Source organism: Gnatocerus cornutus, chromosome 6 (assembly GCF_029298725.1).
Source record: "Gnatocerus cornutus isolate USDA-ARS CGAHR chromosome 6, icGnaCorn1.1, whole genome shotgun sequence".
Lineage (NCBI taxonomy): Eukaryota > Metazoa > Arthropoda > Insecta > Coleoptera > Tenebrionidae > Gnatocerus > Gnatocerus cornutus.
Genome location: NC_142238.1, coordinates 10,151,231 through 10,178,385, shown reverse-complemented (window position 1 = coordinate 10,178,385; position 27,155 = coordinate 10,151,231). Strand labels below are relative to the sequence as shown.

Sequence of the window (27,155 nt, the reverse complement as noted above, 5' to 3'; positions counted from 1 at the left end):
TATTGCTGACACGTACTCTTTCCATTATCTTTTATAAAAGAAAATCAATTGTGGGTAATTTCTCATTTTGACGTTATCCGCCCTACACAGATCCGGACTAAGGCTTGTGATAAATGCCGCAATCAGACTTCCGTCTCAACATCCTAAGGTTAAAAATAATAGTAAAACAATAAAATTTGCTCCATATTGCAGACGTTACAAAACTGAAGATCGCTCGACTCATTTTAAGATTTTCCGTTTAATTACAAAATGTTTTGCATTTTTTGTTGGATGAATCTAATTAATAATAATTTTCACTTACCAACATTGTCGATTGGCATCGTAAATTCGATCTTAATCCGGTTTTTGGAGGCGAATATTAATTCCATATTCAAAAGGACCTCGGTTAAATTAAAAGTAAACTTTAGATGGAATATTAACTTTTTACTCAGCGAGCCTCCTTATCTTTGCATGGATTTCTGGGGAAATCTACATAATTTCTTAGCAAGGTTTCGGAGTATAATGGATTTTTAGATCCTAGATTGTAAAATGGCATCCCCGAAGAAATGTATTTGCAATTCTTTATTTAGAAATCCATTAAAGTTTACTTTTCATTTCCATAAAAACCAAGATTTGTCATTATTCATCCTTGCAAAAAAGGGGCAATTAGTTCCCGACTTGATTTTAATTTTCGCTTCGTGTTGAAAACTAGTCCATTTCTCGTGTAGATGGGCTATGACAGGTGATTGATTTATTACCATTTTAGAACAACTTCCACCACTGTTGAGAAATGAGAAATTGTATCTAGACATTCTCCAAACTAAATATTTCCACCTGAACTTTTCAACGATCTAGTGAATGCGAAAATAATGCTTTTCTTATCCAAGGACTTAGTTCATATTTATTAAACGATTCACAAAGTTCAGAGTGCATTTTGTACCTGAAAAGTTTCGCTGCAATCATGGAAAAATAACAGTTTGTCTCGTCGTTCAACTTCGTTAAAAATGTATAGCAGTCAGTTCAGTGTTCAATTCATTTCCTGTGTCATCAATTTCAGTTCCGCTGGTGGTGATATTTAATCTCGCACGCTTCTGCGATGCAGTGACAAAGAAAAATCGTCGGTTCTTCTGACCGTATCAAAATTAAAATTTTACAATTTGTATTCGTTTAGTTTCATCAACCAAAAAGGTCAAATGTGATTTATACATTTCTAAATTAGCTGTTTTTTTAATCAAGAAGTCATTAAATATTCAAAATATCAACAACGTAATGTAGGAAATTGTAAATAAAATACAAAGCCAAACCTTATTTTTCCTGCAGAGGATTTTTGTAGGCGCCAAATTTAAAATGCGGCTCTGTGATTGGTCGTTAGGCAGACTAAATTACACAATGTCAAACAAGAACTGTAGATTAAATTGTGTACACTGACATGTATTCACTACAGGTTTCTAACTTATCCTTTCCAAAACCTGCCGATTTTTAAAATTGCTCCTTTCTAAATAAATCAGTAAATTCTCTGCAGGATAAATGAAGTATAGTAATGTAATGACAATACCAAAATAATCAGATATTCTTCAGAGGCACTTGTGACAGTTTCGCTTTCAGCCTGAGCACGCAATATTAAATAATAATCATTTATTATCGCCCTCTGATTACGGTCTTATTGAATTATCCATCCGTCCTCATTCTTGTCTTGATGAAGCAAGTCGTCCGTTTTTAATCTGATCCATATAGAAGAGAATGTCCCGAAATTGTCGTCACGTGAGGCGAATAGCTGAAAATATTATCAGTGGTGGTGAAAACACAATAGTAGGGTGTCGTACAGCGCATTTCTCTGGACGTCATCCTCCCTTCGTTGTCGTTAGCCCTACCTCCAGCTTACGGATAATTGCGTTACTCTCTACCAGGGCGTAGATAATGAAAAGATGAGCTTTGAGCGGATTCTGCCCTCAGCAGTACATACTTCTACTCAAATTTTAATCGTAATTGAGCGTGTTTATTAGTTGTTTTAAACGTTGAAAGTTGTTGCATCAAATTAGCTCCTTTTAAAACGTTCGAGGTTTTCTGAGCGCTGGTTCGATCGAGTTATAAGTTTTCTGGAAACTTTAAAGGATTTTTCGACTTAACAAAGTCGGGAAAATTAATAGCGGTAATGCCTTCAGAGAAACTAATTCGAGCTGAAAGTGTTATGAAAACTAATCAAGAGATTGTCTTTCTTTCGCTGTTATTTTGTTTATGGCTCATCGGCATTGTGCGGTTACAATGCTAAAAGATAAAAGCTTAGTCGCAGCTGCAGTTACAAAGTTTTTAATTAGTTTGACATCTCGTGCTTCTACATTTAATGGAAATTTCCGAATTGAGATTTTCGAGATTAATAAAATACCAGTCAGTCGTGATTTTTTCTTACGGTTGTTGTTTTTAATGAGTTTCTTTGTCGCTCTTCATTACCACAGGAAGTGTTGGAAGACGTAACGAACACTGACATTGCTGGGGGTAATTTGGATTTTTTTGCGATGAGTTTTGTTTATTAACAGATTTATGTTACGTCGACTTTTATCGTTGCAACCACTTCGTTCGAAAGTTGGTTTCCGGTGTTGGTATAGTGCGTTGTTACCTTATGCAAATTGCCTACATTTACACTTAACGCGCATTCCGAATAATTTATCCAAACTCTTGCCACCTTAACCCCCTATTACTTAGTCTGGAAAGTTGGAGGAATAAACGCTAATGTACTACTACAATTTCCTGCTTCCTTTAAACGACTTTTCGTACTTTATAACACCTATAAATATTTACTCCGTCACTCACTCCTCATCTGCATTCGGAAAACATTCGGAATTAAAATTTCGTTTATTCAATTTGACTTGCACTTTCATCTTTTCCCACGGAAAGTTGAGGGATCGGCGGCCGCTGTTGAATTTTCATGAGATTTGCCAAATCAGTGTCGATGATGAAATTTTGATGGCAATTAGAAATGTCGAAGTAAAAAGGAGCAGAAAAAGACGACTTTAATATCCCGGTATTACAAGAGAAAATATTGTTCTTTCTATATTCCCCAAAGTGTTTCCTTTGAGTTCCAAAGACTAATTTCCGTGTGTGTTCGTCCTCAAAACATCGGTCATCCTCAATCTCCAGTGTGTTGAGACCAACTAACAAGGGAGGCATTCTCCCTCACCGTGAAAACTTCATTTATGCGATGCGCTACGTGAGAAATGCCCTTAACGCCAACAAAAGAAACGTTTATTTATTATGTTATATGAGAACGTTATTACGTTTTTATATCTGGCGCACGTAAAAAATATACGCGGCCACGTAAAAGAGTTTATGAGAAAGGAGCAGCGTTGGGAATTCCATCGAGAGCTTTATTTGACGGGAGGATCGCGAACTTTATTAAGAATTCTCTAACTGAAAATAAACAAATCCGCGCTAAATCGGGCCGGAGCCGGGCCTGGAAATTATGCGTATGTTGAGTTGCTTAGCCTAGTTTATTATAATCGAGTTTGAGAAAAACCCGAGCGACATGCAAATGAGTAAGTGAATTTAGTACGGTGAATCTGAGAAATTATTTTATTTAAAACATCTTGTGGGTGTCTGCACAGAACTAAGAAATATTACGTATTCATGAATAAGTTTCCTGCAATATGGATTGTGAATATTAACGTGGATAATGGAGTTAGTGACTTGCCGATTTACATAAAGTTGGATATTTCGTTGCGAGTTGTACACAGATACTCTTTGCTTTAAAGTCTATCAAACTTCGCGCAACAGGGTTATATTTTAAATATTATTCCATTTGACTTCAAGATGTTATAGTTTGACTGTGATTCCTGGAGGAATTATGAAGAAATTTGCATAATACGCAATTATAATATTCATCAGGTGTTAGACAACACCAATTTTAACAAAGATGGAAATGTCTGTCAAGAAGTGTTTCGTGAATTGGCACTGAATGCGAGGTAAATTCGTTGTGGAAACGTCGGTTTCTTTACGCAGTGTTGCAGCAGTACGGTAAATAAAATTGCATTACTTCCGCGACGTTTGCAGAATACCAAACTCACAAAGGGCGTCAAGAAATGCCAAGTATACACAAGTACAGAGCAATAAAATATGTAAATGTCCTATTTGCCCCTTCTCGCTCAAATAACTAGCCAGACGAAGCATTTCGTCCCCTTCATAGACAATTTCTTAGAGTGATTGTTATTCCTCCTGGTTCCTTCCGCTTCCAGACCCTCCAGACATCTCTTATCATACGAAGATTAAAAACTCGAAAAAAATCCACCGGCTCTGAAATACGCAGATTAATTGCATGCAATTTACATGGCATAATCTTAATTACAGAGAAGACTCCGGCTGTAATTCATTTTTAAATGCAATTTTAAAGTTCATTTCGACTCCGTGCCAAGGGGCGATTTGATGGAGACGACAATTGACAATGGCTAAGATAAAGTGAAAGAAAATAAGACGCTTCCAATAAAATACTGTTTTATAGCGTATTTAAATTGTTATATTTCGGTATTTACAAGGGTTCCTTATTGCATTTCTTTACTGGAACACGATTCTGTTCGTGTCGCACGCAACACCACGTGTAAATAAAACTTTCATGTAAGTGCGACCACAGACAGTTTGCATTTTCTGGGGAATCAAGCTTTCAGCTGAATTTACATACAATGGATCCAGGTCAATGCACATTGCATTTAAATGGACAAGAAAAGTTCCTTTTAAGAAAGTTTAAATTAAAGACAGCGCCATAAATTGTGCCCACAAAAAAATTCCTTATAGAAAAATTTCACTGTCATTATAGTCAAAAAAGTGTATTTGCTCCTCATCCAAGCATCAAACTCCACTCTTGCATAAAATCAATCTACAGTCGGGCACTCCCAGTTTGTGCATCATTTGTTCCAACACTAGTTATTTTATGCCCCACTATGAATGTAAATTTAAATGAACACCGAACACCAACAAATCCAAATAAACCAAACTATATAAACATCAATATTGTTGCAATTTTGCGGACAAATTAACAAGCGAGAAATAATTTTAGAATCACATGAATTCAAAAAAAATTAATCATGGATCAACAAACGTGATGTACCGGCATAATAATTTTTTGCCACTTACCCTCTGAGGTACTCCCCGAGTTGCTGCCCTTCCATGCCTCGGAGAACTCGCTCCGTGTTTTTCTTTACGATGAGACGTTTTAAGACCACGTAGAAACCTCGAAAAAGTTGTTTTCTTTTTACTTGTGTTGGTATAATTTTGATCTGGAATTAAATTAAAGTGGTTAACAGGAGGAACAAGATCAGGAACGTTTAAGTTAATTTATAAGTTTGGTGAAATTCTTTATCGGTAATTAAAAAAAGTGGAGGCGAGCTTTGGTGGGCAAACTTTTAATTTTCAAACTTTTTTAATAAATGATAATTTTGTTTTGGGAGTTCGGAGCATAGATGTGTTATTGAAAAATGCCCTGAATTAAACTCGATAAAAAAATCCAATCTATCTCCGAAAAACAATTCGGATCGTCTTGAATAAAACATGCATTTTACCCCAATTTATATTTTAAATTTAATATTGAGGGAGCACGTATTCACGTAGTCAACTCTTTTTTATCTGAATATGAATTAGTTATGAACGGGCTCTAAGAAAAAACTTCGATAACGTATGCTGCTAGTCTATTCTCCACGTTTTTTAGATAATATTTTCGATAAATTTCGTTGCGTGCCTATTAATATCGCGCTACCTAATCCGGTTGAAGCTTAAAATTTGCATGCGTATCTCTTTCTGAGTGTCTATGTTCCTTTCAATTTCACCATGTGCAATCTCACTTTCGATATACCTTTCCTTTTCCGGTTGAGGCTTAATAGATTCAGCAAATTTTAGGACCGGGGGCGGTGTTCGCCGCCACGGAATAGGCGTCTGCAGCTAGGGGTATTACGGATGAATTATGCATGGATGACGTACAGGTTACGAGTTATGGCTTGCTTATACGTCAGAGAAGGAATTTTACACAAAATAATGAAATATTTACAAGATACTGTATCGCAAAGCAGCGGCTTACACACCGACACTGACCAGACGAATAGATAAGTAAGAAAAATATTCTTCTAAGAAATGCTCGTTGAAAGGAACAAAAACTCAATCAAGAATTTTCTGTATTCCGGTACTGCTCTGTTTAAATAAATCTGTTTACCGAGTTCTTTCTCAACCGTGGAGGTCCTATTGGCCCACGCACCACTTGAAATTCATGGTAGCTGCCATTAATTACTAGAATTCGCTTCTTTGCCTACCCAAACAAAGAACAAACTTAATACAAGCAGAGAGACAATAGCATGGGATGACATGTCTATCTCGGCTCACATAAATTGATGAAATTAAATCCAGCAACACGCGAGTAAATTATAAAGAACAGTTTTTGTCTGTGAGACAACGAAATTATGAGTACACAAAACTCGTAATTATTAATAAGCGTAGCGACTCTTGCAAAAAAAATGGCTACACCGCGTTCTAAGGGTGAATTTATATCCACCTGTATGTGTCAATAGGTTGTCGTTCCCAATCCTTGTTATCAGGAACCCGATACGGGTTCCGGCAGTCGGTAAATCAGAGTCCTGTCTTGACGACGGCTACCCTCAAATCCGATTTGTCGAAACGTCATCGGAGGACACGTCGTTATTTCCCGCCCCAAATTGAAACATAGACCATGTGCAAAATAGGCTGTCGTTTTATCAGTTTATGAACGAAGTTAACTTTTTGACACGTACACGCGATCACATGATTTATACTCTTCTCTTTACATCTTTACGGGATGAAGTGAACGACGAAATATCGTCAGATAAAACAGTTTACTTACATGCTGTTGCTGTCGGTTTAAACGAAGAACTTTATCGGGTAAATATGTTTATAGCAGATGCAAGAAGTTTCGGCGACCGGGTCGCTCGTAAAAAAGAAAATTGAGATGCATTTGAAAATTGCCACTTCCTTCAGGATAGCGAACATAACTTCAATTAAATAAATGATACAGAACAAGCACTGTAATCAAACTTATTATCCGCTCAGATTTATTTATGAAGTATCGATTCATGTTTGCGAACACGTTGTTTTCACTTAAGCAAACTTAATTCAAAGGAAGAACACCAGTGCCGGACCTCCGGAGTATAAATATTTTAGAAAACGTTGAAAATGAATCATGTTGATATAATCAATGTTTGCTGCTCTTTATAGCGATGGATTTTGCAATTTGAAAGTTGCACATTAATAACCACGTCGCTGATGAATGCTGGCAATTTCCAGGCCTTTTTTGCATTCCCTATCACACGACACATCAGAACCGTCGAACTCTATCTCCGAACTCAATCTAGTCGTGGCAATTTTCCGTCTAAACAAGGAATTAAGGGATCTTCCGTTAAGATAACACTAGACATTGATATTCTATTTGCGTAGGTATGCTATATATACAATATAAACGTGGATAATTAAACCAATCACAGGTGGACTAAGCAATCAACGCCACACACGTCCGCTCGAGTAAATACTACGATCCAGCTACATATAATTTACTCCATCAAAGTTGTCCATTTGAATTAAACATGTTATCAACAGCGATCTGGCTTAAATGAATTTGTGTTAATCTGCTATGATTATTCATGAATATAAACGCATCAAGCAAAATTAAACAGCGCGTTCGGAGATGATTATTACGGTGTTTAGATCGTGACTATTTCGCTCATTAACTGGAAAAAGTTCGTTTCACTTTACGTTACATTAGCTTGAAAATTAGACGACTAACAATATCACAGAATTCGTTTTTGAAATACTTAATTCTGAATATGACCTCCGCGTAATTATGTATTTCCTTCAATTAAAAATAATAACGCGAATTATTCTGGATCCGCGGATCCTAACGACAAAATAATTAGTCATTTATGCAATACAAAATGATTGATGAACACGTTTCTTATCTTGAATACGTTATCAGATAATAGTCGCAACCCTCACGTCTTTCTCGTCACAATGCTCCAGACTTTTATTTTGCATCATCGACGTTTCGAAAGCAATTTCCAAACAGTGTGTAGCTCCAAACAAATAGGTTTTTCAGTGTCGGGTTATGTACGTGCCTCTGCAGTAATGTCCTGCAGGAAAGAGAAAGCCGACATCCTGTTCGCAGGAACATCGACGTGTCCATCCTGCAGCATACCTGCCTCGTCCATTACACGTCCGAAGCTGTTAGAGTATCCAATCACCCCTTCCCCTTTAATTGCAGATTTACCAGCCAATGTGTCGTGTTGAATTACAGTCGAGTTAAAGTTCTGACAGCTTTCCACCACTGAAAACGTGTAGTTTTTCAGTGGCGCTTTTAAAACAAAATGAAATAAGTCTTTGAAATTGCGACGGGTTGTTTAAATTGTGGTTATCCTGGCGCTGAAAACTCGCATATCTCTCTGCTGACAGTTGACACATGGGAAATAAGTGATTTTTGTCTTCTGTGTTTGTCTGTTATCGTGTTTCGGCTTTTAGGACTGACGTTCGCTTGATGAAATTTTCGTGTCTGCTGCATGTGTTTTATAAAAACTTCCCACGTTAATTGTTGTGGAATGGATTCTATGGCTGACATTAAAAAATTAGACGGCTTGTTTCCTACGAGGCTTCCTGCGGGCGAAATTAGGCACGGGATTTGTGGAATTGTAATTTCCATCAAGAACACTGCAGGTGCACGAACTGGATGTAAAACACTAATGATAAAAAAATGACGACTTATTTTACTACCAAAAAAGCTTCCCATGTAAAACACGAGCGTATCTCTTGTCAGTATCTATAATTGTGGCCATAAAAATAAATCTGCGCGACATATAAAAACATAAAATTTACTGGAACATAAAATTCTAGCCCATTTCAGTATTTTTTCTTTGATCTGTTGAACTCCGCCTTTTACCTCAAAACTGTCGTACTTCATAATCTCAGAAGCCGGATTTATTTAGATAATAATAGTATGACATAAAAACTTGACCCGGCGCCTCCACCATTTTTATATGATGTCTATACAAGTAATACTACCGACTAAACGAGCAGGCGGTCTCGTTTATTTCAACTAAAGTTACTTTTAAATTTGAAAGAGCAGAAAAATCTGTCTTTTGAATTTAATGTGCAGTCTGATGCAAAATTTGCAAACGATTGAAACCTAACAAATTATTTCATTGCAACTTTGTTGACTTTTAATCTGTGACGGTAAATATAAACTTTCCAGTTTCAATTTAAAATTTAAAAGCTTTTAATTGTAAATGTTCATAAATATGGTCACTTGAAAAAGACTAAAAATCATTTTATTTTTGCCTGAGCCTGATTTGTTCGTTTATGAAAAATGTTTCTTTAAAAAAATGGAAAAGTATAAATTAATAATAAAAAAGCCTACTAGTATGACAAATTGTTAAAAATGCAGATCGTCTTGTCAACACAGTTGTATAACCTCCAGAATGGACCTCGTGTCTTTTGAGACAAGATTGATGCCTTTTGATTTAATTAAGCAGTCTGCGACACGTCTTGTAAGAAATAGTCGAAGTAAGAAGTCGGAAGTTTCCTTTTGTTGTTTTTCGTCGGCTCTCGTTTTAAGTGCTAATTTCGAGCACCTGCTAAAGTAAAAGCAATCAATAACCTCCTATCAGAAATAAATTACAAAGATCGAGTTAAAGTCGAGTTAGTTCGTTCGTTTAAAAATCTCTGACGTTTAATCGCTACAGGATCTCACTAGTATTTTCTTCGTTCTTACAAGACTAGATGCAACGCCGTTAACTGTAGAAGAAACAGCCAGAATTGAGCGTCAACCGTGGGATGTCAACGTAAAGATTTCAAGACGTTAAACCTGTTGAGGTAGAAGATTTTTTATGGTGAGTCATAAAACTCAATCGGTAGATCTTTACTGGAATCGAGCACTTGTTAATGTCTTTAATATGCAGTAAAACAGTTTGCAAGCTACACGACTTGTCTTGGCTATTTTCAAACTATCGTAACCGTAACAGTGCGGTCGAAGTGTTTGCATGCACATGGTAAATTCAATCTGCTCGGATATTGCTTTAGAATCTGACCTCTCCTGCATTTCAATAGAAATGAAGTTGCAAATACTTAGAAACTTGGAAAGTTATCCAAGTTTCAAACCAACGATGATGATAGCAGAGAGGATATTGTTGATTATGCACACAAGCGAGTTTGCTTTTAATTGTTCCGCCGACTTGTGCTCAAACAGTAATAGAAATTTGAATGTTAATACACATTTGTAAAGTATATTCGCTTAAGTAAATACAGTCCCGTGAGATTTTCTCAGCGCCGAAAGATATTGAATGAAAACACACTTACCATTGGGAGGAAATTCGTAAAAATAGGCCGATCGTGGACTTAGGCATCTGCAACAACATAAAAAAGCATTAAATTTAGACACACCCTATAAAAAACCAATACACTCAAGTTTTAATGTCTCTATTTATTATATTTATTACGGTTAGCGTTGATAACGTTTGACTTGACAAATGTCTGTGGGGCGTTTACTAATTTAGTTTGCGCCCCACGAACTATGGAAGATTTAGAACGTCAGATTTCAACTGGAGGAAACAAAATATAATTTTGTGGAAGTGGAGATGAAGGTATTGAACTAATTCAAATTAAACGCATTCATAAAATATTTCTGCTTTGCAGTATTATAATAAAATGTACACAAAACAAAGAACAAGAAGATTTTGCTAAATAGGTATTGTATTCGAGTTCGCGTGACTGGAAAACGTAATGAAACCCTAAGTAATATTTTTAGATGATTTAAAATAAACAGGTGTGCTGAGAATTATAAGATTTCCAGACTCTTTGTTTAGAAGAAAAGTCAAAAAATGCTTCACTACTCATTCGAATATAATCATTTAATTCGAACGTGTCAGTGTTAGAAATTTCTCAACCGCCTTCGCAGAATCTTTAATTTATTCAGACGAGCATCTACAGCAACCGTTTGATTGGTAATTCGTTAGACTTCCGAAATGAAAGCTTGCATCCCCTTTGGACTTTTCTTTGTCTTTATTTCCGTGTTTGGATGAAGGAATGATTCCAAAGTTTCAACCACCAATGCCATCAATAATTCCATATTTACTCTGCAATGCAAATACGGTTTGCTGGTTACGTGCAACTTCTCTTCAACAATCACTCCTTCGTCACGTAATAAGCTTTATATCACGTTTTCGGCGAACAAATACGGATTCAGAGGGTCCTTAATTGATATTGCGACAGAAGTTATGAGCCGCCGTTAGAAGAATCCCAATCAGAGCGTGATATCCTGCGGTGAAAATCTCATAATGTCGTTGTGACTGCTCGTGTTTACTTTGCCGAGCTCTGTTTAAGGATATGATTAAAAAAGGCGGCGATAGTGACAATTTCCTTCTTCTGTTATAACTTGATGTAATTATATAAATAAATAAGTAAAAGAATCGTAAAAGTCGACGAGCGCAGCCTCGGCGGTTTTATATTCTCATTTTAACAAAATGTGCGCTACGTAACGGCGACAATAAAATAAAATGCGATTGAAGATTCTCATTGGTGTGAACTCCTTCACGGCCGTTTCCTCGACTTCCGCGATCATTTTCGAGTCTTGCCTGATTTTGTCTTGTCCTAATTTTTTTATAACCAATCCTTTGTTTCTACAATTATGTTACTTACACTAAACTACCTGTGGGAGCTCCATTAAATTGCAATTTAATTTGTTCAGTAATAAAATGAATCTGCAAAACAAAACCTTTTCTAAGCTTTTAGAAGCAAAATGTGCTGCAGCAATTGTATTTTACGCAGTAAAGTACACAAAACGATGCAACAGAAAATTATGCAAACAGTTTGAGGGAGCACGTTCACTGGGATTTGCAAAGTCGAAAATTTCCCTGATGAGCCTTGTCTCTGCAAAGTCGAAATATAGCCCTACATCTGTTTTATGCAACTTTGAACTCAATTTGTACAAAACGAAGTGTTATAAATTTAAGATGGCGTACTTACGTTTGATAGTTGTGCTGGTGTTGTAATAATAGTGGTTGATGACTCGTAGGCGCTGGTCCCATTAACCTTTGCTGCTGCTGCCTCGCGATTTGCGCTCCAAATACTCCATATCCGAAGCCATATATTTCGTCCTCCTCTTTATCACTCAGACAACTCGAAGGCTGAAACGAGCCAACAAAATTAAATTGCATTATCCTCCGCGAAAGTGGAATACAAACTTATGCACGAAGAATGGTTAATTATTCACATCGTAGAGAAATTTCTAGCAACCGACTAAATCATTTTAATAAACTTTATGGTACTACCGAGTGACTTTAAATTTTCTTTACAATCTAAATAATAGCCGCACATTTCGAGGGTTAATTAAGTTTAAGCACCGGTTTGAATATGCATGAGGACGGATGGAATTCGCCTTGTAATAACCTTAACATGACTTGAAATCGTTTGCTCTAACATTTAACCACAATACTAAATAACGCTTACTAAATATTTTCCGGGAACGTAGATTGGCTGTGACTGTGACGAGGTCAGGCCATGTCCTGCTGAGACGGGGGTTCCCCCAACAGGACTGTAGTTGGCAGGTGGAGTGCCCGGCGTAATAACACTTCGTTCTCTCGGAGACGATTCAGCCCACTCAATACGACGCAAATCTTCCAGATGTCCCAAAACGTCTCCGTAGTGTGTACTGAACAAGTCCGCATATCGTGACGCTAAACCCTCCAAGTATCCTCGCTCGCCATCCTGCAAATTAACAATTCATGGTTAGTGAAATGACGCGGTTTTCAGAAGTGTAATTTTCAAGTCCTTGTCTACTTTTACCACCAAACCTAGTAGTTACTGCGGTATGATGTAAAATACATGAAAAGCTTAAATTCATTTGAATAACTTTGACCGCTGTCGCAAAATTAGAAAGTCGTGGAATAAATTGCTTTCGAGGACACTTTGCCCTCTACTTTGTTTTGATCCCCTTAGTAAGTCATGTAAGCACTATTTACTTATCACTTATGTAAAGAAGATACGATCGCAAGGCGTTCTAATTAATTAATATTTATTCGCGTTTCCGGTGCTTAAACGAAAATATAGCCACATGTGTCGTCCTTCTGCCTGTTCGAAATTTTATTGCTCCGCTGTTTATGTACCATTTCCCTTTATTATGTAGTGTTAAAAATTCGCATTCCTGCTATAAAATGTGTGTAAAAATAAAAGCGATGCTTCCAGAATTGTGTTAAACTATGTCGCGACCTGACGCATCCACCATTTTTGTGCCACCTCATGTATCAAAATTTCATCAACGAAGATATAAAAATAATTTTGTTACCTCTTTTTACAAAACCAATGCGGCAACCCCTAGTATTTTAGCAACTCTGCTAATGATCTCCATCAAGCAAATTTTCAAAGGCTCCATAATTGCTTTATTACATCGCGTCCGCTTTATATCGTGAATTTAAAATTCGTGCTTTTGAAGTCTGTGTGGGCCGATCTTCGACTGGCAGCAACAGCGGCATCCTCTAGGGCGCTCGTTTTTATTATGCTTGTTTGTTCTGGCTTTGTGATGATAATGCACAAATCGGAGCTGCTGTTCGGATAAAGCAACAAACGCCTGCAACACATGTCCTTTCAACAATTCCTCAACTCCTGGACGGATTACGTAAATCTCTCGTTCCCAATTTGGCATTCAACTGCTGACGCGCTTTGACCACTCCGTTCCTAATCCTGTGGCGTCTGCAGGAAAGGTGATTGCACATGACGCCGTGTTTGATGTCTCTTAAACGCTTATGTTTCAATTTCGGCAAGGCCTGATAAGAGTTTCGGGAACTAAAAACCGCCGCCAACGACGCCGCCACTCTTAAATTAAAAATATAATATTCATGACTTTCCTGATAGTAATTAAGATACATGGGCGGCTTTAATCAAGCGCGGCGAAGCTCTGGAGATTCTGATTTGTGATCTGAGATAAAAGCATGTTTATTATTTTTCAACTTTGTCTCGGCGACCACGGATGTACGTGTAATTTTTTAAAAGTAACCAATTTAAAATTCTAAACACAAAACCGCAGATCTAGACAAGAAGTGCAGTCACAACCCGTAAAAACGTTGGGTTATTTGATTAATTTTTGAGCCGAGACTAGTCTAAAACGAGGAAAGTACGCACTAGACCTTTTTGTCGTATCTTGGCGTTTCTCTCCTAATGTTTTTCGACTTCGGGCATGAGGAATGCCTCCATCCTTCACCAAAGACCGAAGGGCTCGGGTCACGTCGATAAATTACGTCATTCAGAGAAAGCACTGAGAAAATATAGGGTTTGCGTTAATGGTGGTAATTTTTAGTTAACTAATTTTTCTTAGGGGAAATCTGAAATAGAACTCGCGTCTCAAACTAAATTACTGCTTTAAGACCGTAGAATCGATACGGAAAAACAGCACGTCATCCTGTAACGTACACTGAAAGTTTTCCCATTTGAGATCACCTGGAATATTAAAATTTTTCGAAACCACTCCAATAAACTGTTATAAAAAGCGCTAAAAACTTTACGAGCACGACATAAAACTGCACCGATGATAGTTCAATATTTCCGTTTATGAATCGTCTAGTTTTTTTAATGGGAGACAGTTCGCGTTTATTTGAGTTGTAAACTTGGAAATATGCTCCAAGTATTAATTAACTGTCTCTTATTAAACTTATGTAGGTGACGTTCTCTGGAACTATGTAAATGCATGTCACGTGGCACAGAATGGTTCAAACTATGTACAAGGGTGCGGCGGAGCTCCAACCCTCAACCCTTAAATTCTCTCCACATGTTAATGAAGTTTCGTTTTAAATAAAGCTCAAACTTGATAAGACACTACACAGCTACAAGAGAGTGCCTTTTTGCGAAATGAAACCAACTGTGTCGAGGAATGAAGAGATTCGAAATTTCAAGACAAACATTCCAATAACCTCTATACAGTTAGCGGGCAAATCATCTTAATTCTTTCCGCGATAGTTGACAATAGCGTAAACTGCTTAAGTGCCAAGACTAGCATCCAGTGTTGGAGGACAATAGAGAATTACTTCGCATTACAACAATCAACTCAAACAAGAGAAGCGACATCGTGTTGCTTCGTGCAGAGAAAGAAACCATTGCATATGCGATTATGTTGCAAACGGAATTAAGACATTGTTGCACATACTGTTCGGAAATTAGCATACAAAAGATGTTGCCTTTAACGTTTGCTTGAGACAATGGAGGAACATCTAGTTCTATTACGGCCAGTTCAAACAAATAAGAATGCTCCATATACGGAACGTGGCGTAATATGCACTCGCGAGTTGTCTTTAATTAAAACAAGGTAGAAAATTGAACGTCAGATGAATTTGTCTTGAAGCAGGAGCTAGGATGGTATTAGTGACCAGATGCGAAGAAATTATGGTAATTGTTCATCTGGGTTGAGTTGCAATAACTCCTGATCTCGGAGATAAAGTCAAGCGGTTTTCAATGATGTATACGAAATGCTGATTTGCATAAGTATACTGTGCATACAAACTTATTATGATTAATAGGGCGGGGCGTTGCTTATAATGTTCCAGTGGATTACAATGATATTGAATTAAGCTACAGGCGATGAGCATCTGATTTGAATTTCAAAACTGTGGACTTGAGATGCCAGCAAAGTCATATTGTGTGGAATAATCTAAACAAACATACAGAGTGTTACAAAATAGTAAGCAATAATTGCTTCTAAAACCCTTCGGTGGTTTGGTACTCCTCCCATATTTTCGGTCTGCAATAAAACCACTTCTACTTTAGTTCCCGTAATAGTATGCATTATGAATAGCAGGAATACGTTTAATCTAAGCCGCAGCAGGAGGGCTTAGGACCGCTTACGTCTTATTATAGTACTGCAACCTCTTAACTCAGAATATTCAAGTAAATCATGTTTTGCAGGATTAGCAATCTCTGTCACTTTACACCGAGCAAACTCTGTCCTGGATCGTCGTTTAAAGCCCGCGGCCATGCTTTATTAATAAACGCATTCTAAGTTATAAGTCAATATCGCGAGAATAATTTCAGTGAACAACAAGGAGGAGACAAATCACCGGTTCTACAAGAACTATTTCTTAACAGTTTACTGAATTTTATTTCATTGCGACCATAAATCAATAAGGTAACTAAAATTTCACCAAACCCTCCGAAAAACAAACACAAATTTAGCGTCGGAACAAGGTAATTTATTACCGCTCGGTCTGGAAGAATTATTTTTCCGAGTTAATTTCGCTTTATAATTACAATTCCATGACAGGTCACGCATCTTATAAATTTTAAAATGGGTTTTGAATTGTCTTGTGCCGAGATTCCGTAAAATTAAACCGATTTAAAATTCCTTTACATTTCACAAACGTGTGAGTTTTAATTTGATTGCGGTGTCTACAAAACATGTTATAAACAGAATACTTGAAGGCCCGCATTAACATTGTGCCTACTGAAGATTTGATAGCTCTGGCGCCGAAATTTGCATAAGACTGCTTCAAAATAATAAAAACTATAAAAACTGTTGGATAATGAAAACTGGGAGTTTTTGCTTGCTCATGACAAAGTAGAATAAAATGAATAATTTTGTTTCTCTTGGATTTAAAAGTTGTGTTTTTGGAGAAGCAATTACTAACTGCCCTGCAATAACTTTAGAGTCATTTGAATTTGGAAGAGTGTCCGAATTGGTGTTTTTATAGCAGCTGTATGGGTAAAATCAACATAATATCAATTAACGCGTCCCGAAACATCAAAGCAAGCATACTGATGAAATTGGTATGAATAAAAACGTCGGAATTAGCATTTCAAAGAGGCGGAAATTCACATGCGGCCGAATAAAATTTATTTAAATCGCAAAATATTGCACTTTAGGCGTATCTGCATGATCATACCAATTAATAAAAACGACAGAAACGCACGTGTGAATTCATGTTCCGCAAACTACTTTGGAATAAATCTGCATTTTTGTGCAGCGGAAAATGTAATTGTCATGTGCCAGTCCGATTGAATAAAATGAAATTCATGTAAGCGCGTCATTTATATTGCAAAAATTGCAAACGTATTCGAATTTTCCCATCATTTCCCCAGATGTGTAATTATTTAAACGAGTTTCAATTATTTTATGGAGTTTTTATGCCGCGCTGATGTACACGTTTACATTGGAAATTATTCCGCTCGTAAATCTTTTCCGGTAAAGCCTGTGGTGACAACTCATAATTCATGCCATATTTTTGCTGCAGACAACTAATTTTGAATGAAGTGCAACGCTACAAGCCTTTATTTATTAATTCAGAAGACTGTTGCAACTGCTAATTAAAACAAATTGTTCGGAAAAGAAAAACAGTTTCCCTTAATTTTCCATGTTGCAGTTAAACCAGGAGTATGCCATATTTATGTCCACTGCCCTGTTTAATGGCATCGTTTGTCATATGCCATTGCGAAAAGTTCCCATTCTGCGCTTCACAGATAATTGGCACTCACGAGTCTATTCCCGCTGCGTCCAGTGGTCACTCCAAAAAGCTCGGCTATCGCTTTCAAGCTCATCAGAAAGCTTTCATCGAAGCAAACTCCTGCAGAGTCCGTCCCAGTCCGCATACAAACCAAATTGGATTTCCAACTTATCAGTTACCGAAAGGAACATACAAGATTTAGCCTCGCTATCTATTAACCTGTAAGATAAATAAACTTCGGCCGGATGAACATAATTCAGTTATCTACAACCTATGCTCGCGGTTAAATGGCTTCAAGAACAATTTGCTTACACTACACGAAGCATAATTTAAATATAAATGCGACTCAGAAGCGGAGAAAATCGTTTGTACATTTAATTATTTTAAATTGCACATGGCACGTACATCAATCTCAGTTACACACATGTCGGCCTAGATTTTAAAGTGAAATGTAATTTTAAGTCTGACACGTGGAAAATTTACTTTACTCTTATAATCTTAAACAAATTTGTGGTTTTTGAGACAGTTATATCCTCGTGTTTTGGGATACGAGATTTTAATAGCGAGAGCAGATGCGGTGTTATACCAAGCGTACTTTGGGTTGCATATATAGCACGTGGGGACAAAATTTAATTTAACTAAAAACATTATTTGCTATTTTAAAAATGAATTATTAATTTACGTTAATAGTATCCAGTGTCATTTTCTGCTTCATTAATTTTCAATTGAGTCGAGTGCAAAATGTTTTTTTAAAAATGTTTAGCAGTCATCAAATTATAAATAAATCACGTGCACTAACATAAATACTGTATAATGTTATAAATATTACATCAACAGCAGTTTTCATAAAATGAGAAAAGAAAGAAATTTGGAACAAAAAGTCACGACTGAATACAATGTAAGTTTGAGAGTGCAAAAGACTACAGGTGTAATCGTCTGATTGTCAGCTTTTCTAGAGTTTGAACCTTCATGACCGAGTAAGGGCATTTTTCAAGAGCCGTCTCAAGTATTGACTGCACAAGTGCATCTTAAAATTCGTGCATTTTGCATTTTCATTATGAAAGTCTCAAGTGTGTCTTATTTTACATACTCTGAGAAATTTCTACTTCTGCTAATTATTTTTTATTCGTAGTAAAGCACTGTAATTTCCTTCGCGAAAATGTTCTACATCTCCAGTGGTAGTTCTAATAATTATTATTCTCATTACTCCAACTTTGGTTCGCTGGGTTAATGGCGCTCCGAGCTCAATATCATAGTTTTTTTACCATTTGTCTCGTTACGACAAGCAACTACATTCCTACTGAACAAAATAAACATCACTCATTAATTAAAATGAACACAGAGTCGGTTTCAAAGACGCCACCGTCTAATGACATCCTTCGCGGATCTTTCTTTATTAACACGGAGTTTCCTACTGAATTTATCTCGACTGAAATCTTAATAACTGATTTTATTATTGTTTGGAAAAATTCCCACAATTAGTATCGTTCTAATTGCAGCCATTATTTTTTGTCTCTAGACTTTGTTTTATTTTAAGCTTTAATAGTAAGTACCTTAGCGAGGCTTTTCTCAAATCCTTTATATCAACATCGCTTTCCCTGTTTTGCATTCGCACCGATTTTTTGCATGTAATCAGAGAAAAGCAGCCAGCAGCCGATGCTTTTAAGCGATTATTTTTAATCGCTGCATTCAGACGGGGGAATTGTTAAATTGAAATAATATTTTCAATGAGATTTTAAATGCAGTCTTCTTGTGGGTTAGATCTTACACCTTCATGAAAAAAATAAATCAATGGTATTGATTTAGACTGTTATTTACAAGTGAAGCGCGGTTTGGTGGAGTGTCGTGGAAGGTGGTCGAGTGTAATGAGAGCAAATTGTTAGAAAATGAGCTTATTAAAGCGCATTGTGACGCAGTGTGCTCTTAACAAGGGTTAAAACCCATCAATCACACCATTAACGCACAGTTTCTATGGTGCTTGTTAATGAAGTTATTTTATCAAGTTTCTTGGGCGTGCGCCAGAGCTTCTTGGAAGCTACTCGTCACTGGAACGACGTTTAATGTGGACAATAAAATGCACAGATTGAGTTTATCCCCTACAAGGAAGTCATATATCTTTCGCCGGATTTTATAAATAGCCAAAGGACGGAAAAGCTAACTACTCGAAGTCAAGTAATTCAATAAAAATAAATTTGAAACCTAAAAATCTCTCTGAATTTCCACTTCTGAAGAATTCCAGCGTTTGGCATCCCATCTTTCTGATTCATCAAAGTAAAGTGAAATTCAGAACTCTGCTCAGGGTTAACCGTCGGAGAGTGGTCACTCGGTCATTTCAAAGCGACTGTTTTGAATAATGGCCGAGTAAAAAAGCCGGAGTGAAGGACTAATCAACGACTCCTCTCAGAACGCGTACTTAGCCATTTGCTTGGTAGTTATTACCGGTTTAATACCCTTCGGCTGTGCAGTCCCCTGAGTCGCATGCACGCACAAATTGTTAGAACTATTGTCCAGAGTTGTAAATTTATGCATTAAAACTTCACCTGCATTTAAAGGTTCAACAAGTTGAGTACATGTTAACAACAGACCGACTCTTGTAACTTCATTTCAACTGCTCCTGGTTAACCGCTCAATTAAAATGGTTGTAATTGTAACTGAAAGGGCCAGGAATATCTTCAGTCTTACAAAATAGCGATAAATTATTGCTACAAAGGTAATGTTTAAGCTGGTCTAAACTGGTGCAAAGTCGCAGCTATAACAAACAGCATATATTATTTAATCCATATTTACCTAATAGCAGATTATGTAGTAAGGCACAAAGCATTATAGTCCGACACAACACAGGATTTGCACTTAATGTTCTATTCACAATCATATTTTTGCTGGTCCGAAATAACATCTCGCTGCAAAATTTTTGGTTTAAATTACGTGTGGCAGCACGAGATGTATAAAAATACGACCATGATGTAGTCGAAAACTTAGATGGCACGTCTGCAGTTAAAACGGCATTATATGAAGATGATGGTGTTCTCATGCCACATACGTTCTTTATTAGAAAGTATATATGGTTGCGGAAGCTCTAGAGATATTATAAATGATCGCACTAAATGTATTCGTAAATTGTCTCTTTTTACGACTTGATATTAAGTACCAATAAATTATGATTATTGCCTGTATCTGTTCTTGTTTATTTTGTTTGTTGGTTGTAGCTCGTGTTTGCCGATGTAAAAATGTATGCCCATCAAATTTATTTACCATCCCATTTGAAAAATTCGCATTGTTGGTCTTTCGGGATTACAACTATGATAACGAGGGATATCCCGGCTTTGTGTATCTGACGATCCAGCGTCGAATTTCCCAGGTGGCGTCGTTTCGCTAAGAAGTCTAAGGCCCCGTTCCGTCTTCGGGGATACAACTAAAAGAAACTATGAAATCCCTGTCCGCAAACCCGCTGTTTCTTCGTCGCGTCTAACAAGCGCCTTAACGAAGATGTCACCTGCAGGTACCGCAGATTTATGGCGTCCTTCCACTTTTACGGCATCACCTTTCAGCTTCCTGAATGTTTCAGTCGCCGTTTCATTTCATTTGCACCCTTTTGTAGCTGCTGTCTTGCTTTGATATTAATCGTTCTTTCCCGTTCTTCCATTTGCAGGCTCTCCCGCAATATTAAGCTAGACCTTATTCCCGACTCGCATGGGAAATGTTTACCGTTGCGTATTCCCAGCACGTCTTCGCGTTGCACTCCTCCGATCCGGCCCTTCTGACTTGATGGCTTCTTGTCAAACAAATATCGCTGCAGTGGCGCCGCTTTCATCCACCTTCTGACAGACACTTGATGGGAATCGAATTTTGCTCTGGCACGAACGATACATCCGATGCATTGGAGAAAACATAAAGAAGCGGGAGAGAAATGTGCTGACTCGCTTCGGAAAACATACGAAAATATGGAAAGTTTGGAGTTGGAGATCAAAGTGAACAAGAATTGTTCGAAAACTGATATTCATGCCAGCAAAAAGTCCAGAACTGGACGCATTCCGAAACCAATCCCTGAAAAACGTCTCGCCTCAAATAACAATCTTTTATCGCCAAACTTTTCTTCTTATGCCTCCAAAATCTGGTCCTGTACACGATTTTTTTACATTTTTCCTTCAAGTTGCCCAGAATAAATGCGTCGACATTTACATCTACAAACACGACCCAGAAAGTCATGTATAAAACCATCCACTTGTCCTTCGACAATTCAATAAATCCAAGTTTTTTGTCCTAAAACAACGGCGTCGGTGTTTTGAAATGGAAATCGTCTAAGAGCACATCAGACCGGAATGACCGGAGTGGAATACGTTTTTCGGGGGTTTTCAGGGGTGGTTAATGGCAGAGAAGGGCAGATAATTATATTCATGTCATGTCGGCATGTCACTCTCATAAAGTGCATGGTCTCTGCATGCATCACCAGTGGACATTTCTGGAGGGGAAATGCTGCAATACGCATTCCACAATCAATCATTGAAAAGAGAGCCGATAGCAGAAACGCTAGAAATTTTCCATTGCGTGATAAAGAGTGATAAGAGAAATATGCATTCAAAAAAAGAATCGAAACGTGTGGGCCGATACAAGCGGAATTAGGGCAAGGGGAGTGATTCTATTATAGTTATAGTTGGGAGAATTTTTTATTCAGAGAAAACCGTGTTGACAATATTGAATATCATTTTCAAAAGTAAATAAGTTGTGTTCCACTTCATCACCAAACTGACAGTTTGAAAAGTTACAAGTAAAGAACTGGAAAACCGTTCGTGAGAGGAAGAAAATGTATTGGAAAATTTTAGGTGTATTAAATATGAAAAGCAAGACCGATTTATTTAAAAAGTCTGGAATTCGAAACCCAAATGCAACTGTGAGAATTTTCATTTCGCAACCGCGCTCATTAAATTCAACAATGTTTTATTTCTGTCTCCAACACTTCCATTTCCTTCGGCTGTTGATGTTTAAATTTGCAGTGTTAACTGAGTTTTCAATTGCACAACGCTAACTAACCTCTTGGTGCTGTCATGCAGCATCCTTTTGTTTGCGTACGAGTCTGGCAGCGTTCTTAACAAAATTACATCTGAAGGGTGGTCACGTCCTTCGTTTCCGTCCACGTGTGTCAATTTTCGAAGAAGAGCAGCACAAAACGCATTTTAAAACGTACCTACACTTACAACTTTCAGGATCAACTCAAAGTTTCTAATTGCTAAGAAAACACGCTTGTAATTTGTAGCTAACTACTAAGTAAAGGTGAAGCTCGGACAAACGGCCAATTAGCGAGTCCTCGGCCACCGGATTTTTCTTCGGATTCTACTTTTATTATTTCGACTTAAATGAAGCGGAGCCAGAATCGTTGGTGAAACATTCATGAAAATACAAAATTAATTAAGCAATTCCTCGATTTAATTAAACATTAAGCAGCGTACAAATTAAAGTGCCGACCAATTCCTTAATGGAAAACAATAATTTTTTTATGTGCGCTTCTTCCAGTTTATAAACCCGCGATGGAAATAAATTCCCTGCTCGTAAAATTTCGCGCTGACATGTGCTCCGTCTCGACATGTGCATTTCATTCGCAAAGTATAATTTGTTGGACGAAAAAGGCATTTCTTCTTGTCGGAACTCCCAATTTGTTAACCGGAATTCGGCTTCTTGCTAACAACACTGACTAAACATGTGATTTGTGCGCGAAGGATGAGCGCATATAAATAAGGATTTGAGTCGGGGGAGGATGACAAAGTGTGATCCTTGTTCAGGTATGTGACTTAAGAAAAAATATAATTGAAGGCGATGATAAATGGTGGCACGAAACTGAAATGATAATCGGGATTATTGGAGTTCTCGTGGCCGGTTTAATTAAAACGCCGTTCTGGGTGATGTCTCCCTGGGTGGACATTTTGGGGGAGGCATTTTTGGATGAGGCCTCAGGGGGGACATAAAAACATTCGCTGTCTTTTTAAATGATGCCCTGGATGCAACTGACCGAGCTGTAGAAGCGCAAAAATCAAATTATGCTTTCCTGCAATGTTAGATAAAGTACCGACTAACTGAAAATGACAAACTATTCAGATAAATGGTAATTCTAATCATATTTAAAACAAGTTCCATAAAGTCTTTGCACAAACTTATAGCTTCAAAATGACGTTTTAACATTTTATGTTCCGGAGCTTTTAGTGACTATTTTCATAACTATTCCCCAGGTGTTCGGCAAACACGTTGTTCGTAATAGAAGCCTCCACATTCTACAAAAGTGCAACTATTCCGGAACTTTACTGCAGGTTTATTTATAATGTTTAATTTTTAAATACCCTTCACCATCGTACACAACTTTAAAATTATGTTGAAAACTGTTTAATTTTTAATAAGATAGATAGTTGCTCTCCAAGCACCATACTTTTCTGACTAATAAAACCAATCTGAATTTCGAATCCATGCAAACCACCTTTTTTTATTAAATCCGCCTTGCTAATTCTTCAATAAAGTTTTTATGGTCAGTTTACGACAACGTGTACAGGTTTTGAGCACGAAACGTCGAGTTCCTTTACCCTACTTTCCTGAGAGCAAGTTTATTTTGTATTTCTAAATTGTAATTTTCTTTATGAAGGAAGCAAGGACTGTCGTTTTATAACCCTTTACCCCGAGATGTAGCTGACAAATGTTCAGTTAATGGGGTCTAAATAAGTTAATTAAAATGTACTCTCTTCCACTGCCCTACCCCACTAAAAAGGGCTTATGGGGTGCGAACTGAATATTAAGTTGCTTTATAGCGTATACACGTTTCCTTACTTTCACTATTCCAGTTTTGACTTTTTCACGTCAACGAAACCCTTCCGCCCTTCCAATTAATCCCCAAATCGAAACCAAATTAAAAATTTAATACCCGCCGATTGTAGAAACAACTTAACTTATTCCATTTTTCCAATTAAAACCCCTCTTCTCTTTATCCAGTTTAGCGCGAACGATTCATGTATTTGTTCCGTTGAAATTATTACATCAAAACCGCCAAAACCTCGTAATCCTATCTTTCCATCGAATCTGAATTGAATCCGGAGTTGTATTGTTGCGCCAATTTATCGGGAACCGCGACCGATTTCCGGGAATTTAATGTTCCGTTTTCATAGGCCATTTTCTTTGCGTCCAGGAAGACAGATTTCGATCTGCCTGGACAAAATATGGCTGGGATCTGCAAGAATCCCGGCGGTGTCATTAAATGGAGTTGCGTGATGCGAAACCGGAAACTAAGTCAATTCAATCATCGCGAGGACTGTGATGAAGCTGTTTTAAGTATCCTATTAGGACTTTATTTATTCCTCCACCGCGGGGAGAAAATTGAATCTTGTTCAAAAGAACACAAATAACTACAGAGTGTCTCGAAAAATGAAAACAGAAAAAATAAGCAGTCGCCACAATCACTACCGCAAAAGTTAAATACACTTTGTAGAGCCGTGTGGGCTCATCATAACGTATTTAATGGAACTGTTATTATGTTTAATGTGCCGCCTGAGGGTTCATAGTATGATATTATTTCGTTCAGGTGCTGGTTTAATGACAGAATATTACAACAAAGCGAACAGCAAGCTTCTTTCAGACCACGTTTGTAACCTGGTAGGTTACAAGGAACATGCACGACTCCTTATTACAGAAGGCTGTCAGTTAAGTGCGAAACGGGGAAATTAGGAAGTCAGTTCGTGTTTCCCAGTCTGCACGTGCTTGGGACTTCATATCAGCCGTTAATGCTTAGCTAACCTTTAAAACATTGACTTATTTTCAAGGAAAGACAATAAAGGAATTGCTGAGATATCACTTTCAGTTTGCCTCGTCAAAAATAATAACTTCAAGCCAGCAAGTTAGTAAACACTATTTTCGTCGTGTCGAGCTCATACATATTTTACGTCGAAAGGGTCGTATCTATACTTTAGCCCCATTTGGCTCACATGACTTCATTAACCGGTTATGGACCATTAAGAAGTTGCCATCATGGGAGCATTAATTTTGTCAGAATGCTAAGACTCCCACTAAAGAAAATTGAAGAAAGTTTGACTACATGCTATAAACAGTCAATAAAAAAAAACAATAAACATTTATTACGAATGATTAAAAGTCGGGCAATTTGTAGCTTTACACGAAATTTGATTGTCAATTTGTAAAGAATGCGCTCTAAATTAAACACTCTTAAGAGAGCTATTAGTGCTTTTAGCTCGTCAGTAAACAGTTTGAAGATGCGACTTTATTGGTTGGAACAAATGAGCTACGTGAAGCTTCTAAAGAAATTACAAGCAAACGTTCTTTGCTTGTCATGTAAATACCGTTAAACTGCAAAAAGTTTAATAAGAGCGGAAATTAATGTGATCAACGCTCAAAGAAATAAACAACAACGAAAAAACTGACAACTGAAAACTGGGTTTTCGGGAAGAAGCGATGTAAATTGTCCTTTAAAACTACTAATCTTATCATATTTCTCGTGTTTTATTCGTTCTGTATGATAGTTGGAGAAGTACCGAACCAGAAAATGCTTCTCCCGAGTAAATAAAACCGCTTCCTAGTCGCCTTGCATCGTCCAACAATGAGTTAATAGTGAACTTTGCAAAGTACACAACGGGCGTTTTCTGCAAGGAAAAGACCCTTAAATTTGCAAGTCTATGTCGCATAATCAACAAACTTGCAACACAACAAGCTCGAATGAAAAAGTCGCGTTATTGAAAGACGCCGCCTCTCGACAATGAAATTTTCATAATACACTTTAATATTCATACATTTCGGTCGAAATATTCTTAATGTAACCGGCAAAGTGGTTGGAAATACGAAATTTGTATTTACATTAGTTATCTGTAAATCCGCGCGCCGAAAAAACCCAACCGGAGAAGATTTCAATAAATTTACATAGTCTGTCAGTTTTTATTAGTTTTCTTTGGGTTATTGCGAATCCCATTTATTTTTATTAGCTCTCTATACCCGCACTAGAACATTACGTAATTGATTTTTCCGGAACTAATTCGACCGGAATACGAAAACATAATGTCGGGGGAAGGACTAAGAAGGCCGTTCATTTCCTTATCTTTTTAATTGCTCCTCTACAGCTGGGAGGCATAAATTCTTCCAGAATGTGCCACTGAATACAAATTAAGCCACGTATTGTTCCCACAGAAATTAACAGTGATTGGACCATTGTTCTCGTCGCGATTTTTCTGTCCCGATTCGAGGGTGAAATTGCGATGTAGTTAGCGCTGCCACCAAAAGTCGAGCAATTCCATTAGCTTACCTGAAAAAAAAACATCTATTAGTTTATTGATCTTTTCATACTCAAAATATGATCTTATTAGTTAATAACACTCAACTACATTGTTTACATGTAACACGATGACGGCAACTTGTAAGCGCAATAACAGTGTGCTTTATTGGATGAGTGACACTTAAAGTAAATTAACTGTTGAATGCTTCCAACTACGACGTGTCGAGTAGGAACGTACGATTGGCTGTCAAAGCGGCAAACAGATTATTCATGTTACAAAATACTCCCTGTTATACTTGCAATATATGAGCAAACCGCACAAAGTACAGCGCTTTGAAAAACCCTTTTCAATTTTTGACCAAAGCGACTTTTGTCGCGGTATTTAAATTTCCAGAAGATTCATCGTTTATATTTGCGCATTTCCCGTACTAACTTTATGATACACTCTGTCTGGAAATCCCGAAGCC

At 37.3% G+C, this 27,155-nt stretch overlaps 1 protein-coding gene and 1 long non-coding RNA gene across 4 annotated transcripts in view; both read right to left on the bottom strand.

The window, feature by feature from the left end:
* LOC148172751 (uncharacterized) overlaps positions 1 to 27,155 on the bottom strand; it is a 114,935-nt gene that overhangs the window by 9,343 nt on the left and 78,437 nt on the right. For all 3 annotated transcript variants that reach the window (XM_088038822.1, XM_088038823.1, XM_088038824.1), the window contains exons 2-5: positions 12,469 to 12,726; positions 11,986 to 12,146; positions 10,321 to 10,367; positions 5,098 to 5,240 (exon numbers count right to left, since the gene is read on the bottom strand). In XM_088038822.1, coding sequence (XP_087894948.1) covers positions 5,098 to 5,240; positions 10,321 to 10,367; positions 11,986 to 12,146; positions 12,469 to 12,726 — 609 coding nt within the window. The remainder of the gene's footprint in view (positions 1 to 5,097; positions 5,241 to 10,320; positions 10,368 to 11,985; positions 12,147 to 12,468; positions 12,727 to 27,155) is intronic.
* LOC148172752 (uncharacterized) lies at positions 26,502 to 26,885 on the bottom strand. The gene is made up of 2 exons (XR_015770246.1): positions 26,795 to 26,885; positions 26,502 to 26,718 (listed from the first exon to the last, which is right to left on the bottom strand). It is a non-coding gene; the product is annotated as an uncharacterized LOC148172752 (long non-coding RNA).